General features: G+C 41.7%; 1 protein-coding gene across 8 annotated transcripts in view; it reads left to right on the top strand.

The window, feature by feature from the left end:
• PDE4D (phosphodiesterase 4D) overlaps nt 1–19,640 on the top strand; it is a 650,804-nt gene that overhangs the window by 458,549 nt on the left and 172,615 nt on the right. Inside the window, exon 1 of one of the 8 annotated variants that reach the window (XM_081929699.1) lies at nt 16,025–16,172. The exons of the other annotated variants lie outside the window; for them this stretch is intronic. Coding sequence (XP_081785825.1) covers nt 16,090–16,172 — 83 coding nt within the window. The 5' untranslated portion in view covers nt 16,025–16,089. Of the gene's footprint in view, nt 1–16,024; nt 16,173–19,640 lie in introns of those variants that run through there. 8 annotated transcript variants of the gene reach the window in all.

The following is a 19,640-nucleotide window of genomic DNA, read 5'->3' on the forward strand; positions in this document are numbered from 1 at the left end:
GGTAAGGGAGACACTGGCTTTGGGGAAGGAGGTGTGAGGCTCTGGCAGAGTCTGCCTAGAGTCCTCCTTCCTCCTTTCCAAAACTGGACAAGGGCTAACTAGGCTTTGGGAAGGACACTGTCAGAGCCCCATGCCTCTGTCCCAAAAGCCAGCACTTCCTAGGCTGTGTGGAGAAACTGATCATGCTGTCCTGAATCTGCCGCTGCAACATCTTCTTTCTTCTCAATGAGTGCTCTGTTTTGCCTCCATTTTGGGAAATGCATATCTAGACACATTTTTCTTCTTCTTAGGGAAGAGAATTGTAAGCAGCTGACAAGAAAGCTACTTCCTTATTAGCCGTACACAGATAGTTTGCCATGTTTCTGTAACTTTGAAAGAAACCTATTGGGATACTAAACACTGGTTAAAATGCTTGTGGCAAACCCGACTTTATGACGGTGCAAAAGCATTTTTCACATTATTTGAAAAATAATTTGAATCTCCATGGCATATCACCTTTTAATGTGCTTTTTACTGCCTCCTCTAGTGTCAAAGGGGCAATAAACAGGATTTGTTTGCAGTACAAACAAAATAAAATGAATAATAAAAAGTTTAAACCCAGAATTTGTTATCAAAACACTGCTGTGTTACTGAGCTATGAAGTAAGTTTTTCATTCAAGGGATGTTGGATTAAATGAAGCCTCTTCTCAGAAAGAAAGAAAGAAAGAAAGAAAGAAAGAAAGAAAGAAAGAAAGAAAGAAAGAGACTACATAGATGCTTCAGCAAAGCATTTTCTGAAAGTTCCTTGAGCTTTGTGACTTTATGTCATTTTAATAAGGCATGTGCCAGGTCTTCTGGTTATCGTTGATAAATTCAATTTTTACACCTTTTCCTCATGTTCTTTTCAGTACCAATAGTGCCTGCTTTGTGTAAACCAAGATAGCTGCTCTCCCACTGACTGCTTTGTAATGCCTTATATTTGAGACCAAACCACATTAAAATTTAAGGAAGGTTTGATCCATAGAGATTCAGTTCCACTTTGAAGGGATTAGTGCTTTTGGAGTTGAGAATCCTGTACTGAAAGTGGGCAGCGAGCCAATTCTACCTAATTTGATCCTATTTTTGTACATTTTATTTTCCATCCTGGACTTAACCACCAAATACCCACCATGAACTTTCTAAACTAACCTAGCCTTCAGGTATGAATTGTAGGCAATGTTAATAAATTACTAGGAAGAAGCCTGCTGTTTTAGCCAGCCTTGCCCCTTACTACCTGAAATTGAGCAAAGCCTTGATAAATTACAAGATACATGAATGGCAAGCACAGAATAGCCTTGTCTATCTCCTTAACATCTCATTAATTCTCAATAGAAGCTAGGACAAATAACCATTAGCGAAGGTTATTGGATCTTAAGAATTAACCAACAAATAACTTGCAAAAAGTAAATATTAAGAACCAGCCACAGTGCAACAGATGTTGGCCACAAGATAAGCAATGCAATTGTGTGCTTATTACATCACCATTATTAAACACAAAACCTCCAGTGTTTAGATAGCATTACAGTTATGAGGCAAATCAACAAAAAACAGGAAATTTATGCCTGGGAGTGACGTTTTGGGACGAGGAGAAGGGCTGTTCCTTGCCTGTCCAGGGGAAATATCATAGAATCATATACAGTGGTACCTCGGGTTACATACGCTTCAGGTTACAGACTTCGCTAACCCAGAAATAATACCTCAGGTTAAGAACTTTGCTTCAGGATGAGAACAGAAATTGTGCTCTGGCGGCGCAGTGGCAGCAGGAGGCCCCATTAGCTAAAGTGGTGCTTCAGGTTAAGAACAGTTTCAGGTTAAGAACGGACCTCCAGAACGAATTAAGTACTTAACCCAAGGTACCACTGTAGTTAGAAGGGACCCCCAGGGTCATCTAGTACAACTCCCTGCAATGCAGGAATCTCAGCTAAAGCATCCATGGCAAATGGTCATCCACCCTCCACTGATTTAGTTAATGGTTTACTTACTGTAAACACACTGATCTGGGCCACTTTGCTTCTCCTGGCTAGCATGTGGGAGAAACAAACCACTCTCCTTGGGTTAGCGCTATGTCAAACCTCAACTACAGATTATGGTTTGTTCTGAGTGGAACAAACCACAATCCCTAGCTCAAAGAAAACACCAAGCCAGGGATTGTCATTTGTTTCTTTCATTTACTAGCAGGGAGGAGCAAAGTGGCTATAGCCACACACACACAAAAAACAACAACAAAGTAGGCCATGGTCTATAAACTCCAGAGACTCATGCTTCATGCCCCTGTTTCCTTTTGCTCTTGGAGAGGATTCTGGGGTCTTTGCACAAAGCATCTCAAGAAGCTTACCCTCTGAGATCTCAGGTTCAGAGGACCCAAAAACCAAGCTACTGTTCGGTTTCTCTTGCCTGCCAACAATGGAAGCATCTGGGAAGGCAAAGGGCAAGTGGTTTTGCAAGTGGCCCAATGCCTAGCTTTCTCTCTCTGCTCTAAATTGTACATCACCCTCTTTTCCAACATCTTACATAAGAACAGGGATGTCGGTGGTCTAAACCACTGAGCCTCTTGGGCTTGCCAATCGGAAGGTCGGCAGTTCGAATCCGTGTGATGGGCTGAGCTCCCGTTGCTCTGTCCCAGCTTCTGCCAAACCTAGCAGTTCGAAATCATACCAGGGCAAGTAGATAAATAGGTACTACTGTGATGGGAAGGTAAATGGCATTTCTGTGTGCTCTGGCTTCCGTCACTGTGTTCTGTTGCGCCAGAGCTGGCCACATGACCCGGAAAGCTATCTGTGGACAAACGCTGGTTCCCTTAGCCTGAAAGTGAGATGAGCGCTGCACCCCATAGTTGCCTCTGACTGGACTTAACCACCCAGGGGTCCTTTACCTTTTCTATTTCTTTCTTCTTCTTTTTTCATAAGAACATAAGACAAGCACTTAAATTAAATGTCCTATTTCTCACAGTGGCCTGTCTGTTGCTTTTGGGGACCATCCAAGCACAATGTTCTTTCATTCCCAGACTGTTCCTCCAGCCCTTTTATTCTGTGGGAGAAAGTGACTGGGCCTAATTAACAATTTTGAAAATACATGGGAAAGGGTTCGGTGATATTGCACTGGAGATCAGCTCAAAGGACAGTCTTGAAAGGACTCATCAAGTATATCCAGTCTTCTTAAAAAGTATTCACATTTAAGCTACTGGGCACCACCCCTTAAGCCAGGTCTTGGTGGATGGACCATAATGCTATGGCAGAGCACATGCTTTTCATGTAGAAGGTCCCCGGTTGAATCCCTGGTATCTTATGTTTGAAAGCATTGGGTACCAGAGATGTGAAATATTTATCTGCTTGAGGAATAAAGGTCAGTCAAGGTAGGGCTAACCGGACAAAAGTAATAAGCCTCACCATAAGACAGCTTCCTCTGTTCGTTACCCCACAGCAAACCTGTGCAACTTTGTGCAAGCCCATGATTTCAGTTTTACAGCCCTTGGTAACACATTACTTTGCAGTCATTCTTTATTAAAAGCAAACAGCCTTCTTAAACACCTCTCAGAATCATTTAATAACTAATTAAAACACTACTTAATTTACATTAATCTTCTCTAATTTACAAGATCAAATAAGGCAACTGTCTGAGGAACTGAACAGTGTAGTTTCAGTTTAAAATGACTTGCCGTCGCCTAAAAATTCCCAGCTGTGGTTATGAGACTTTGGGCCCCCTGCATGTTACACAGAGTTGTGCGATCCTTTCATACATTTTTTTAAAAAGGAATATCACTCACAGGAAGCTAGACTACTGAGTGAAGGACGGACATCCTTACATCCATTTACTTGCTTGTAAGCTACCACCCCACATGATTTTCCCTGTTGGAAAACATGCTGGAACCCATATCTCCCCCCCCCCGCCCCCGTGGGTGGTATGACACAACAGCAGACAGATGTCTGGCAGGGCGAGAATTACACAGCTGCTTACCTACCTTTGGTAATTTGTTAATGCACTCAGCTTCTCTGTGGGTGGGTGGGGAACCTATTATGCAGAGCTATTTTTCTAGAAAAAGGTTCCAGAACTCACCATGAACACCTCCCTTGTTCTCTTAGAATGGCAATGGCACCCACTTGAGAGGGGCCAGAACTGAGTCCTGTGAGTTCCCCCTAAAAAAGCCCAGCTATCACGTAAAAGGATCATACTATGTGTAGTTTGGCTCAGACAGACTGCATGAAAATGGCTCAGTTGACACGAGATGTTCCAGGTAACATGTAACTAATCAGGATATTACAGATTCAGAAACATAATAGATTCCACGGAATAATCATAGGAGAAAACCAAGGGCCATGTCTTATTTTTGTGGAGGCAATAACAAAAGAAGCAGCTACATCACCCTCCTGAATTCCCACCCAAGTGGTTACAGATTTGTTTATCTAGCAAGAACATGCAGTATGTAATGGGTAGCAATGGCTCTCAAATCAATCACTTGGAGCCCTTAAGTCAGGGGTAGCTAGCCAATAGGATGCCCTCCAGATGTTACTAGACTCAAACTCCCATCAGCCCCAACCAGCATGGCCCATGGCCAAGGATTATGGATGTTGTAACCCAGCAACATACGGAAGGCAGATGTTGGCTACCCCTGACTTACAACTAGAAATTAGCCTCTTGTGCACAGTATTCCCTTTTGCTTTAAATGAACTGCATTGCAACCAAGACCATGGCTTTTGGTTTCTGGCTGTGGTGCATTATGCCTGATTATTCTTTCTGTCCAAATCCTGCATGTGGCAGCTGGCGTGTACCGGGGGCCTGGCGTGGGCTGGGGAGCCACCAGGCCTGCAAGCTTGCCTCTTGGTCATCATTGCTCAACTGCCTGTATGAGCGGGGGCCCTGTTTTAGCTCAATTGCAGCACAGATCTTGCAAACAGGAATGAGACTAGTACAGCTCTTACTGTCCAGGGACGGTCCATGGCTCAGTGGTACATCACATTATTTGAATGCTGATGCTGTCCCACAACCTCTGGAGGGGTCAAGGTCCCCCAGTCCTAGCCTACACAGTGCCTGCCTTGCTGTTACTTCCTGCTGTGGCCACTGGGGTGTCTGCTTGAGGAAGGGGCATGGAAGACTATGCACTGCTGGGTAGTTGCATCTCAATGGCAAAGTGTATATTTTGTTCATGTTAAAAGTCCTAAATTTAATCCCTGACATCTCAATAGGAAGACCTTTGGTTTGGGACCTTGAAGAGTCATTGCCAGTCAGAGTAAGTCCTTTCTGTGTGTTTCCCACAGACATCTGTTTCACCATTGGGGGAATAGGGATGCTGAATTGGAAGGACCTTTGGTCTGATCCAGCTGAGCTCTTCTTAGAGCATATCATATGGACCAGTGATGCAGTGGATAGGTGTTAAAAGTCATTTGAGAAGCCAGTGCTGAGAGAATCTATCTATTCCTACTCCCAGCCCCTTTTCTCTAAATAACAAATGCCCATCACTGAACGAGAGTTGACGGCTGAACTCTTCCTTAGGTAAAAGTTGCATGGTATATCATATCAGTCAATGCCTTTCTATCAGGTTGCTTTCACAAGAGTTAATCATTAATATTTCTGTGGCCTGGGAACATAGTAATGCCAGCTATGCAACAGTTATATAAAAGTGTGCAAATGGTTGTTACCTGTTGGGCATGATGTAACAATTGCAGATATGGGAAAACTCAAGAAAAACTCTTGTTTCATTTCAAAAAAAAATTTACTATTTCCCCATTCTGATTTTACAAACAAATGTGTTTTTACATGTATCGAGAAGGAAAGAAAAAGAATGAATGAATCCCAAATGTAAAGAATCCCTTATTTTAAGGAACTAGCATGTGTTACAGCCTTATCTTATGCTTCGCTAGTATCCAATTCCACAGAATCTCCCCTGCTGCTGGGTTCAGTATTTTTGTTGCAAGACCATGTAGTATTGAGTAGTGTCATAGGTTAGATTGCTGTGACATGCTCTGTGTTAGGTCTGTTTTTGAGAACTGCATTTGAGAACTGTAGCTGGTCCAGAATACGGTAGTTAGGCTTCTAACTGGAGTTCATTCTGGGGCTCATAGACCACAAATGCTTGAAAGCTGCACTGGTAACTGCTTGGTTTCTAGGCTCAAGTTAAGTTGCTGATCTTGCTAAGTGCTCTGGGTCGAAAGTATGTGAAGGACCACCTCTTCCTCTATATCCTTAGGGAAGCTGCTCCATTTCACATCAGTTTTGCATGTATACATCCACAAGACTGTTCTGCCTTAATCTGCACATTTTATTTTTTGAAAACGGCACTGGAGTTAATATTTAAGTACATAGTTTTGAATGCATTTTCTCGCATTTACTATCTAAAATGCATAACCTTTTGCTAGATTTGGATATGATTGACGAGGAAGTGAAAGAGACAACAATTAAATGGGTGTGAGCCACACAATATATTTAGAGCAATGGGAGAAACTTTGGCAGGAAGATATAAGATTTACTGCCTGTAGTACAATAAAAGAAAATTTCATCAAAATGTTCTACAGGTGGTATTTAACACCAGTCAAATTAGCAAAAATCTATAAACTGAAATCCAACCTCTGTTGGAAATGCAGCAAGGAAGCTGGTACAACAATGCATATTTGGTGGAGGTGCACCCCAGTTAAGTACTTCTGGGGAGCAATACATGAGGAGTTGAGAAAAAAAAAATGCTTAAAATCCCATTAATGAAAAAACCAGAGGCTTACCTATGGGCTTTTTAGGAAAAGAAATACCAAAATTGAAAAAAGAATTTTCTTATATGCGACCACTGTGGCTAGGATAGTAATAGCATCTAAATGGGAAGCTAAAGAACTACCTACCAAGGAGGAATGGATTCTCAAATTAAAGAATATTTAAAATTGGCTAAATTAACGGCATCCATACGACAGCAGTCAAATAAAAAACTAAAAAACGAATGGCAATGCTTTGATGATTATATGTCAAAATATTGCTCTGAAAAAGACATGCTAATATGCTTAGATTAAGAATGTAAATGCATCAAAACAATAAATTATCAGTGGCATATGTATGTATATAGAGAAAATAAAAACAGTGAGAATGCAATGATAAGGGTAAAATTTATTCTAGAGATGGTGAGTAGCGGTGGAGGAAAGTTAAACAGGTTGGTGGGTTTATTTTATTTTGTTTATGTTTTTCTTTTGCTTTTTTGGGTATTGTATAATGATTTAATTTATAATGCTTTAATGTTTCATTTCTGTTATGTATTATTTTTCTTTTTTTATTAAATTGTGTGATGGAAAATCTAAATAAAAATACCAAAAAAGTGCCATTGCAGCACTTTCTTGGTGGGTCACACAGATTGTTACAGGTTGCGTGGAATTTGCTTAGCTATTGAATCTCCATTCATTTCTACGACTGAGACCAAACGCATTGCACAAGAGAGAGAGAGACATCTAGTGGTTAAGACTGCCGTCTGCTGCACAGCAAACTTAACCCTGGATGTGTTGTAGAAAAATGTACAGCACACATTCAGTTCCAATTTTTCCACCTGGATAATGGAATTCATCTACAGCCTCTACCTGAACCCAGTGGAATTCCCTTCAAAATTGCAGATGCTCAATTTAGGTGTAACATGTAAGGAAGGTATAGATGGATCTGCTGCGTAATGAAAGATACAAGTACTGCAATATTTGAATTTCAGATTGGTTGTTTCTCGCAATGATATTTTGAATACTGTACAAATAATTTGATTTTGGTGGAAGTACTCCTGTGCTATTCATTTATTTCTTTACCTTTCCTCAAACGGAACCAGCACATGTGCTTCTCCACCCAACCCTTTTACCCTTCACAACAACTATGTGAGATGCATTGGGCTGGGTGAGAGTGACTGGCTCAAGGCCACCCAGCACTCTCCATGGCTTAGTGGCGGTTTCAACCCAGATCTCCCTAATACTAGTACAGGATAGCCAATGTGGTGCTCAGCAGTTGTTGTTGAACCCCCAGCTACCCTTGGCCTCAGCCAGCACTGCCAGTTCACAGGGATGGTGGGAAATGGGGTCCAACGAGGTATGGAGAGAACCTTGTTGGCTATCCCTGTCATAGTCCACTACCAAAAAGTATCATTTTGTTACACTCATCAGTTCTCCAGGCTGATATTCCCTTTTGTATCTTCTTCAAACTCATGTACAGGGGAAGGGCACCTTCAAAAGGTCTCATGTTCAGTCCCTGGCATCCTCAGGTAGGGCTGTGAATGGAAAACCCTGGAAAGCTGTATAGGTGTTGCTGGATTGGGTGGATCAGTGATCTGACTTTGCATCATCCTCACCATCATCCTCATAATTTATTATTTATATCCCGCCCATCTGGCTGGGTTTCCCCAGCCACTCTGGGTGGCTTCCAACAAAATATTTAAAATAAAATAAAACATCAGACATTAAAAGCTTCCCTAAACAGGGCCACCTTCAGATGTCTTCTAAAAGTCAGATAGTTGTTTATTTCCTTGACATCTGATGGGAGGGCGTTCCACAGGGCAGGTGCCACTACCAAGAAGGCCCTCTGCCTGGTTCCCTGTAACTTCGCTTCTCACAGTGAGGGAACCGCCAAAAGGCCCTCGGTGCTGGACCTCAGTGTCTGGGCTGAACGATGGGTCTTAGCGGAATATCCTGATGTTTTATTTTTCATTTTCTAATTGCAGCTCTGCTGTCTTCTAAACACCATTCATGGTGCCCGTTTTGATCCTAAAAACACTAGATGGACTCTTAGATTGATGTTTGTAATATACATAAATTGTTTTTCTGCTTTGAAAGTGGTAAATAATACATGAAAACAAGTAAAACATTTAAAAGGTTAGAGATTGCCAACTTGTCTTCCATGCAGCAGGTTGAAACCTGTCCTGCCTTCAGACCACAAAGGGATGCAGGGGGTCATTCTCAATGGCTCTACTCTAGTTACTCCCTCCCCAGGGAGGCTGGGCAAAGGGTGGGCTAAAGCTTATTTCAAAAGTGCTATATTCTGGTTTGATTAGTTTTTGGCCTTCACTGGTGTTCATTTGGTTATGGGATCTGGACAGAGTTTTATTGTATTGAATTTTGTTTTATGCCGTTTCACAGTAACAAGAGGGTTTCTGATATCTGAATAATTAAATATGGTTGCCTTTCTTGAGATTTGTGGCATCAGCAAATGTGATAAAAATAAGTTCATTTAGATAGATATTTATATTACAAAGTGGACTTGTTAATATTCATGTATACTTTATGCATTTGGTCTGTGTGAGATACTTACTGATTTCATCAAGTTAGCTTGCATCAGTCCCAGCTAATGAGTAAACCATACAAATGGAATTCTTTATATTTTTAGCTGTAGCTGATTGGTTGATTTGTGGGGAAATTGTTTTGACGTACACAGTGATTAAGTGGCCCTGCTGTCTGATGAGATCTCAGTTTATAATCTGCTGACTAAAGTGCATCAGCAAAGTCTGCTCTGTTCTGCGCTGTAGTACAACTGTTTTTGGTTCTAAAACAATAACAAACTTCTTTTTCTTTTCAGGTAAGTTCAAAAACATTTATTTCATTGGTTGCAACAAACAGGTAGGACAGCATATTCTGCTCCATTTTCTATGTGAATAAATATACATATCTTGAATGCTTAGAGGGTCATATTGGGCGTTAGGATGTATGCAAAGTAATGAACTATTTGGATAAAAATCTCTCAGGTAGGTGTGTGTGTTTTAGAATTGGTCCTTGTGGTTACTGGGGCTTCCTCTACTCAATCCTTGATGGATATTTTCAGTTTGCCCCGCCTACGAAGGTGGGCTAGATTCTTGGATTTGTGAGATACACCATTTGTACTTAATGATCTTGGCCCATCCTGGTTTGTTCAATCAGAATTAGTAAACTGGATCTCAGGAGGTGGAAGAAGGTGAGTTCTGGTGGTTCTTAAAGAGACTGCTTTGAAATCCCTCCTTTTAGATCTTAACAACTTTCACCCTGTTTTACATTTTTTGATCACGATACTTCAGCATTTGATGGCAAAGCAGCTCCAGTTTTTCTTGGCTGAAATGGATAGCTCACATCTATTTCATGTTAAGTTGTGGGTGAACATATCAGACTACACAGCGATTCTCCAAACAACTCTTGTTTATTCACAGGCCAGAACAGAACTGAACTGAAGGGTTCAGCCAGCCTGGTTATATAGAGCTCCACTAGAATGCAACAGTAACCATTTTCTGTAACTATCCAATCACTGAACGTCACTTTCGATCCCTTATTTGCATATGTGGACCTGAACTATCTACAGTATCCCCCTGCTGTCCCAGGGTGAGAACTTCAATAAATAACATTTCAGTCTGTCTCCTACCTCAATTATCAGACAGGAACTCCCTTAATTGCCTGGCGAAGGGATGGACAAATCTGTCAATTTAAGTTTCTTTCAATTTCTCTGCATGTTACACATCAGAGAATCAGTCCTATGAGCCAAGCTGAGGCCAGCTGTGTGCAACCTGTAATAATCCTTGGAACAATTTTATGGATGTAGCTTTTATGAGTTCAGAACAGCCTTCCCCAGCCTAGTGCCCTCACAATCTTTTGGACTGCAGTGGTCATGCTGCTTGAGACTGATCGGTGTTGTACTCCAAATCATCTTAGAAGGGCACATTGGAGGAAATCTGTTGCAGAGCGATTCTGCTTTTGTATTTGAAGCCTCCTGGAAAACAACAGATAAAGTGTTACAGGAAATATTTGCTGTCCTGTAGCTTACCCTCTTGGACCAAGACCACTTTGAAAGTTTTATCCTGAAACACGTCAAGGTGCCTGCTCATCATTTGCTAAGGCTCTTCTATTCCATCTGAACTAAAATTAGGCTTCCTCTGTGTTTTTTGAGATGCGGATTGTCCTTGGAAGATCACTATCAGCTAAAAACAGAGAGGGAAAAACAGCTTTGTCTTGAGGAGCCATTAATAGGATGGGAGCAGCAGTTGTGCCCTCTTTCTCACATTTGCCAAAAGATGCTGCTTGCCTGCTAATGTCACGTGAAGCAAACATTGTCAACCATCAGCAGTGAGCAACAGCGATAAAGCTTGTTTATTAAGTCATTGTGAGACTCTGTGTGTAGATCGGCCATTCCAGCTGCATGTCTGCATGGGTTTGCGGGGAGATGTGTATGTCTTGGGTATACGCGAAGGCCAGTGTTTTGTAGTGGTTAGAGTAGGAATTGGGAGACTCAGGTTTAAATTTCCACTCAACCAAGAAGCTCACCGGGTGACTTTGCACCACTTGCTGGCCTGGTATGCATATCATGCAAAGCAAAACCGTCATGGCCTCATGTGAACTTGTAGGCTCATTTTGCTACTGTACTGCACTGAGCTAAGCCATGATTTGTCTTAGCATGTTGTTTGAACCTGGGCTTCAGACATCTGGCAAAGTTACATCTCAGGCCTGTAGCATGTAGTGAAATGGGGGATTTCATATCAAATTTCAGTTGCACTCCAAAGCAGTTCACTTGCTGCATCTTTTTTTGCATACTGTCTTTGATTGCTAGCCCAGGCTTTCCTTCATCCAAAAGAATGGACTATTTTATGTGTGTGAACCCCTTACTTTGTGTTTTAACTCTTTGGTATCCTTTATATGCCTGTTTTGATGTTTTTAGACTGAATTTTAATGATATATTTTTTTAAAAAAAATGTGCACCATTTTCAAAATATTAACCAATTGATAAATACTCTTAAATAAATAAATAAAATAATTCCAGACCAAGGGTTTACATTTATTTGACCATAATCTTAATGGTAATAGGTTTTTATTTTCCTTCTACCACATTGAGATTTGTTGCGCTAATTGGTTTAAGCACACGTTGGAACAGGAAGGGAAACAGTTGCCGTGGTATAAAAAATTGAAATTAACTTTGTTTGATTCTTTCAAGGTTTGCATTGTTTAGCGAGGCTTGCTAAATTAATTTTGAAAACAAATATATATTGCAAATTGGTGTTGTGATAGCTGACATAGTAATTATATAGCCACTGTGGCTTGAATGCAAAATCTTTTGTTCATATTGGTTTGGTATTCATTCTGTTTAGTTTTATGATAATATGTAAATTAGTGAAATTAATATTGTGAGACTTGGGAGGTAAATAGTGTCTCTAGAAAACAAAAAGATTGCACTGAAATTAGAAGCACCATTGTTTAGCACCTGTGCAGCAGCGAAATGTTATATAACAAACTTAAAATATAATTGAGTTTTATTCAAAAGAAGAAAAGGAATCACCTTGCTCCACCTGCAAATTCCAGGTGCCTAGCTCTGGTGTGTGGAGATGCGTTACTCAAGGAGAAGCTCATTATTGGCAGTGCATGATTTACCACAGAACAAAAGGCAGGTATGCTGAGGAGAACAAGGGTTTAAGTCCTGTTTTAAGAGGAAGCGTATTCCTCCAGCAGTTTCTCCATCTTGGTGCTTGAAGGTGTGGTCTGGACAGACTTCAGGAGACTCAGTTCCATGACTAGGGCTGTGGTCCATTTAAACTGGCCTGTTTGTTGTGTGTCCTTGAATATTTCGAGTGGTAATTGTGGCTGCATTCAAATATGGAAATGTGTGGAGTTTGCTTCCCTCTGGATCAGGGGCGGTGAAACCTCCGACCGCCAGGCCCATACCCTCCAATAGTATTTCATTTCTCCAATGAAAATAGGGATGATGGTAGTAGTAGTAGTAGTAGTAGTAATATTTATTTATACATACATACATACATACATACATACATACATACATACATACCCACCCCACCTATGTGGCTGGGTTTCCCAACAGAATATTAAAAACACGATAAAACATCAAGCATTAAAAACTTTCCTAAACAGGGTTGCCTTCAGATGTCTTCTTAAAGTCAGATAGTTGTTTATTTCCTTGACATCTGAAGGGAGGGCGTTCCACAGGGCGGGCGCCACTACCGAGAAGGCCCTCTGCCTGGTTCCTGGCAGCTTAATTTCTCGCAGTGAGGGAACCACCAGAAGGCCCTCGGAGCTGGACCTCAGTGTCTGGGCTAAAGAATGGGTGTGGAGACGCTCCTTCAGGTATACTGATGATGATGATGATGATGATGATGATGATGATGACGACGACAATACTGTTTATACCCCGCCCATCTGACTGGGTTGCCCCAGCCACTCTGGGTGACTTCCAACAAATTATAAAGCTACAGTAAAACTTCAAACGTGAAAACCTCAGTGGCTCACAAGGCTGTTTTCCTCAAACCATGCCCACCTGGTCTGGTATCACATGTGACCTCAGGTGTTGGGCAGGTAAGGGCATGGAACAATCAGGAGCTTAAATTGAGCTCCCAGTGAATTCTTCATTTGCAAGCAGGACTTCCTGACAGTGACTCCTACAGAGACCAGCTGCATGGCGTTCCTCTCCTAGGAACTCCCTAGCGCAACTGAGGGTGCCTCGATGTCAGTGCCGATCAGCTGAATCCCTTTGATGCTGTCACCCAACTTCAGTGGCTTTTCAGGGTCTCAGACAGGGATCTTTCCCATCCCCTTCTGCCTGGTTCTTTTAACTAGACATGACAGGTATCGATTTAACGAGGGATTAAACTTGGAATCTTTTGCATGCCAAACATGTGCTCTGCTGCTGAGCTATGGCCTTTCTCCTGTCAAAATTGGTTGCCAATTTTGGACTTCTAAATTTTAATCCTCAAAGTGCAAATACTTTTAATGGCCTACTCTGCAACACTTTTTTTTTTAAAGGCAAATGACTATAACATCAGTTCCTTATTTAGCTCTGTGCCTCTACAGTGCTCCCTCTAATTCACTGTTTTGCAGTCTGATTCCAACCCACCATGACTTGTGTCTAAAACTGCGCTCTGGGCCTTTAAGAACTGGGTTTAAGCATCCCAGAGCCCCATCACTTGCAAAAGGAGAGTGTTTCTTGTATCTAGCTTTGCAGTAAGCTGAGTGGAGTTGTCAAAGTCATTCACTGTAATCAGAGAAAGGCACAAAGGATTCTGGATGAAAAAGCTGCCAAAAGGGCTGAAAATAATCTACATGTCGGAGACACTCTCTGGAACGCCTGATGCCTCACAAATCATTATGCCCCATTGGAACAGGAGCTGCTTCCTTACGTACAACGAGTGCCTCTTTGAAAATGGAGAGGGGAGCCAGAATTAAGGTGGAGAGAGAAGCAGTTGGTTCCTATGTTTACCAACTAAAAATCATTTACATGTGGTGGGGGCCATTGGGCTGATGGTGTGAAGCAGCTCCATTGGCCATACAAAATAATATTTTGAGGAGAGGTGTACACTCACACAGGAAGATGCCATCCTGAGTCAGATCCTTGGTCGGGCTGGAAGAAGCAAAGATCACTGGAAGAAGCAAGGATTCTTCAACATCAACTTCGTTGGACTGGTCATGTTGTGTGGATGTCTTCCAAATCAACTACTCTATTCCGAACTTAAAAATGGAAAGTGTAATGCTGGTGGTCAACAAAAGAGGTTTAAAGACTGTCTCAAGGCAAATCTAAAATAATGTAGTATAAACACTGACAACCGGGAAACACTGGCCTGCGAGCGCTCCAGTTGGAGAACAGCTTTTACCAAAGATGTCATGGGCTTTGAAGACACTCGGACTCAGGATGCAAGGGAGAAACATGCTAAGAGGAAGGTACGCTTGGCAAATCCACACTGTGATCAACTCCCGCCCGGAAACCAATGTCCCCACTGTGGAAGGACGTGTGGGTCCAGAAATGGCCTCCACAGTCACTTATGGACTCATTGTTAAAACCGTGTTTATGGAAGACAATCTTACTCGGCTCCGAGTGATCGCCAGAGAAGAAGAAGAAGAAGACACTGACTGGCAGCAGCTCTCCAGGGTTTCAGACAGGACAGTCTCCACCCTACCTGGAGAGGCCGAGTATTGAACCTGAAACCTTCTGTGTGCAAAGCGAGCACTTTGCCACTGAGCTGCGGCTCGTCCTCAATCCTTCCATGCATCTTTTAAAGAGAAGCATCAGGCAGGCAGATGGGAGAGTTGTGCACCTTGCATCACATGCAGGGAAGGAAGGAATGGGTTTCTGGGTAATGAATGACTGTCATGTGAGCAAGCTTGAGTTAATTTTATTGAATGAGAGCCACTGTGGGTAGACATTAGAGATGGCTTTCTCGGCCTTGGGTGGCCAGATGTTCTTGAATTACAGCTCCCATCATCCTTGACCACTGGTCATGCTGGTTAGGAATGATGGGAGTTGTAGTACAACAACATCTAAGGACACAAGGTTGAGAGAGGTTGAATTAGACGGCACTGTTTCCCAGACTGTTTTGGACTACAATTCCTATCATCCTTGACCCCTTGTCCTGCTAGCTATGGATGATGGGAGTTGTAGTTCAAAAACAGCTAGCGACCCAAGTTTGGGAAACCCTGAATTAGAGTGTTAGGCTTGGGAGAATGGGGTTCATATCACCATTCAGCCACGAAGTTTGATGCATGGTGACCTTAGGCCAGTTGTTATCTCTCAGACTGACCCCCCCTCCCTCACAAGGTTGTTGTAAAGATAAAATGGGGAGAGGGACCATACGTACCATTCTGCTTTCTTGGAGGAAGTGTGGGGTTTTCTTTTAATGTAATGAATAAATACTAACAATATTTGCCTAGATGCCAACTGGATACTCACTGCATGTTTTTCACCTTTGCTTGATTTCACCCTGAACACATTCATATGTTACTGAAAGAAATTGGGGGCCCTGTAAGTGTATGGTAAGGAACAAAGGGACTGTTAGCTACATCGGTGCTTTGCTCCTGCGCTCTGTGTAACTTCTCAGCAACACGCCACTTGCTCTCTCCTAATCGGTGCTATATTTATAAACAGCTTTACTAGGAGAGTTTCTCCCTTCAGTAATGAGATAAGGTCCCTGAATGCAGCCAGTGTTCTTGCTCAGGGCAAGTGTCACGCTGCAGGAAATCCTGGTTATCCTTTCTACTTTGTCCATGCTCTCAGCACTGCCGAAAGCACAGCCCAAGGAAAGGCATTTCATCAGAGAGCTACAAGTAATTTTCTCATTAGTGTGACGCACCTCCAGCTCTGTGGCCGGGTCTCTCTGCACATTAGCTGGGGATTGTTTGCATCCTGTAAATGGCCTTTGTCTGGGAACCACTGGGAATAGCTGCCCCTCCAAGGAACAACAAGAAGAAGTTTCTTTTCTTGAAGTCGTACAGGTATCTGAACTTGCCTGCTGTGGGTTGATGTTGTTGACAGTCCTGTCTATCTATAGTTTTGTCTCAGGCCCGCAGCGCGTAGCGAAATGGGGATTTCTGATCAAATTTCAGTTGCACTCATAGTAAGCATTTCACTCGGTACGTCTTTTGCATGCTAGCCTTTGAATGCTAGCCTTCTAAACGAGCAGATTAAAAGTTTAGGAGATTACTCTGACATAAGTGTATCGCACTTGAATTAACAACTTAGAATGGGGAAGACCTGCATGAACATTTCAAAGCAAAAAAAACAAATGCATTTAAATGGAAGCTGGCTAATTGCTGAATTTGGTTATTTAGTGATCTGTGTCAAATGCTGTTTAGTAGCAACTGAATTTGATGCTTCTGAGACTGGGATTGATTTTGAAGTTTGTTGGGTTACAGTCAGTGCTTTTTTCTGGGGGTATGCATACCCCTGAAGATTGTGAATCTTTATATTTTTGTCCATTTACTGTATTTATTTTTCCCAATTTGAACTATAAAATGGTGATTTTCTTGAGTCAAAATGAGAGTACCCCTAAACATTTTTTAAATTAAAAAAAAAAGCACTGGTTACAGTTATCCTGAGGAAAGCAATGTGTCTTACTTCCAAGTAAGTGCATAAGTCCTAATTCCACCTAATTCCAGTAAGCCCCATGGAATCCTATAGGACATGAGCCTACCATATAGTAGACATGATTAGGATTGCACTGTGCACTTTCACGTTGGGACAGTAATAGTCCTTTCTTTACCTGTGTTCTGCAAGTGAAAGAAAACAAAAGAAAATGCACTACAGCCATTCTTTAGCATGCTTGTGGGAACCCAAATAGCAAAATGTGTCATTAATGGGTATTTGTTGAGACGCTTATTGATGATAGTTTTCCAGTCTGCTTTGTTAGTTTAATTCCATCTAATCCTGTAGGAAGCACATTTTTATGTGTGGAAACATTCACATAACACAACTTTCTTTTTTACTTACCTATCCTTTTTAAATTTAATTTAAATTTATGCGTATAGCCCTTTCTTGTTTTGACGATACCATGAAACATGTAAGTTTCAATCCTTTACCTGGGAGGGGCACCCACTGAACTCAGAAGAAGTTATATATTGGGTTGCACTGTTGGGCTGCTGTTTTTTTCTCAGCATCAGGCAGGTTTTTAACTTTCCTGCAAATGATTTCCCCACCACCACCCAAAAAGCACACATTATAAATATTATTACACAAACGCAGCTCACGTACCACTCAAGTACAAAATAATATTAATGAAAGTCAGTTCCAAAACCATTTATAACATTATGTTCATAGTTGGAAATGGATAATTTACCTGTCAGATGTTTGTATTACTTGTGACCAGACACATTAGCCAAATGAATGCATGTTATAATTTTGTAATACAACCTATTTGACAAAAGAAAAGTATTAATACATAATTACTTTTTCCTTGGCTTATTGTTCTTCCATGATTTAGCAAAACAAATTCAAATTAAATATATATAATATCAGTTCTTGTTTATTGCAGGTATGAAAGAGTAGGGTGCTTCTCCCCCCTCCCTTTTTTCTACACTGTCAGATAGGCTTTTCACTTTTATGAAAATGATTTGTTTTCAGAAAATATGCTGGCTGATGTGTGTTTAGATGCAGAAAAATCCTGTGTACAGTGGTACCTTGGGTTACAGACACTTCAGGTTACATATGCTTCAGGTTACATACGCCTCAGGTTACAGACTCAGGCTAACCCAGAAATAGTACCTTGGGTTAAGAACTTTGCTTCAGGATGAGAACAGAAATCAGGCGGCGGCAGCAGGAGGCCCCATTAGCTAAAGTGGCGTCTCAGGTTAAGAACAGTATCAGGTTAAGAACAGACCTCCGGAATGAATTAAGTATTTATCCCGGGGTACCACTGTATTTATCACAGTCCAGGAATAATGTGCAATATGGAAAGCACTTATCGAAATGGGTTCTTTACAGAAAGAAAAAAAGGAAAAAGCAAACATCACCCAAATCTGTGCAGATTTCTCATTGCTGGATTACAGCTTATCAGTTTGTTTGGTGCTTTTAGCTGTGACAGCATCACTCAATTGTTTGGATGGCAGGGTTGAGGGGAAAGAGAGCTACCCAGGAGTGCTGACTGGCTAGAAAAACTTGGCATGTAGCAGCAAGCAAGCGCCCTGGTGCTGCATGCCAGGATCCCTGGACTCAGGTCAGATTGTATATTCATTAATGCAACTATTGAGAAATTGCAAAGCAAGCGTAGTGTAGTGTAGTATAGTTGGCGTATGATTGAGGGTCAATACCCATTTGGCCATGAAGCTCACTGGGTGAATCTTGAGTCGGTTTTAGTTTCTCAGCCTAGCCTACCTCACAGGGTTGTCATGAGAATAAAGCAGGCTGGGGAGAGACACACCTACATTTCCTCGGACTAGTTGAAGAAAATGCAGAATATGGTTAGCTAGGTAAGGAGGCAGGCAGAGATAGAAGATGCCATCTGGACCAATCCATGCTTTCCCCTCTCCAGAGATTACAGTGTTAAATCACCATTCTTATTCAAATTTGAATTTCGTCCTGGAATGTAACACAGTCTATCAAGTGCATTCGGGTTTTTTGTTTTGTTTTTAGACTTTAACAGAGCTGTTGCTTGAGCAGGGTGTGGACATAGTGCAGCATTTAGAGATACAGTGGTACCTCGGGTTACATACGCTTCAGGTTACATACACTTCAGGTTACAGACTCTGCTAACCCAGAAATAGTGCTTCAGGTTAAGAACTTTGCTTCAGGATGAGAACAGAAATTGTGCTCCGGTGGCGCAGCAGCAGCAGCAGGAGGCCCCATTAGCTAAAGTGGTGCTTCAGGTTAAGAACAGTTTCAGGTTAAGAACGGACCTCCAGAATGAATTAAGTACTTAACTCAAGGTACCACTGTAACTGCAAATAGACAATTATTAAGTGTACTTCATGGCTGAAAATGAGATGCAGGAACTGGAACTTTTATATAATTTTGTAGACTCTTTTCTTTCATTCATCCTTTGGGTTATGTTTTGAGATCTGTGGCAGAATATTTTGCTTCCCTGTAACCCAAGAACATTGCCTTCGTCAACTCACAGTTCTCTCCACGTCACTGAAATATCTAATGACAGTGTCAGTATCAATAAACTTCTAAAAATTAACATATCACAATAGTTGGCTTTCGGAGCTGATCTGCTTTCCACTTTTGCTCTGGGGTATTCTGTTACTTGAAAAGAGATTCGAGAGTAAGCAAAAGAGCACCAAGCCTTGCATCTTACAATGCATAAAAGCCTTGCTAAACTCAATGACAAGAGATACTGGTGCTGGTTCTCATACTGAAAAAGTGGGAATTGCAGCAAAATGTTGCTGGGCACCCCCACTCTGAAAGAAGGGTTTATTTCTCATGGCCCCAGTCAACCTGGAAAGGGAGCCTTGCAGCGCTATTCAGGC

The sequence above is a fragment of the Podarcis melisellensis genome, assembly GCF_964234715.1.
Source record: "Podarcis melisellensis genome assembly, chromosome: 11".
NCBI classification, from domain to species: Eukaryota; Metazoa; Chordata; class Lepidosauria; order Squamata; family Lacertidae; genus Podarcis; species Podarcis melisellensis.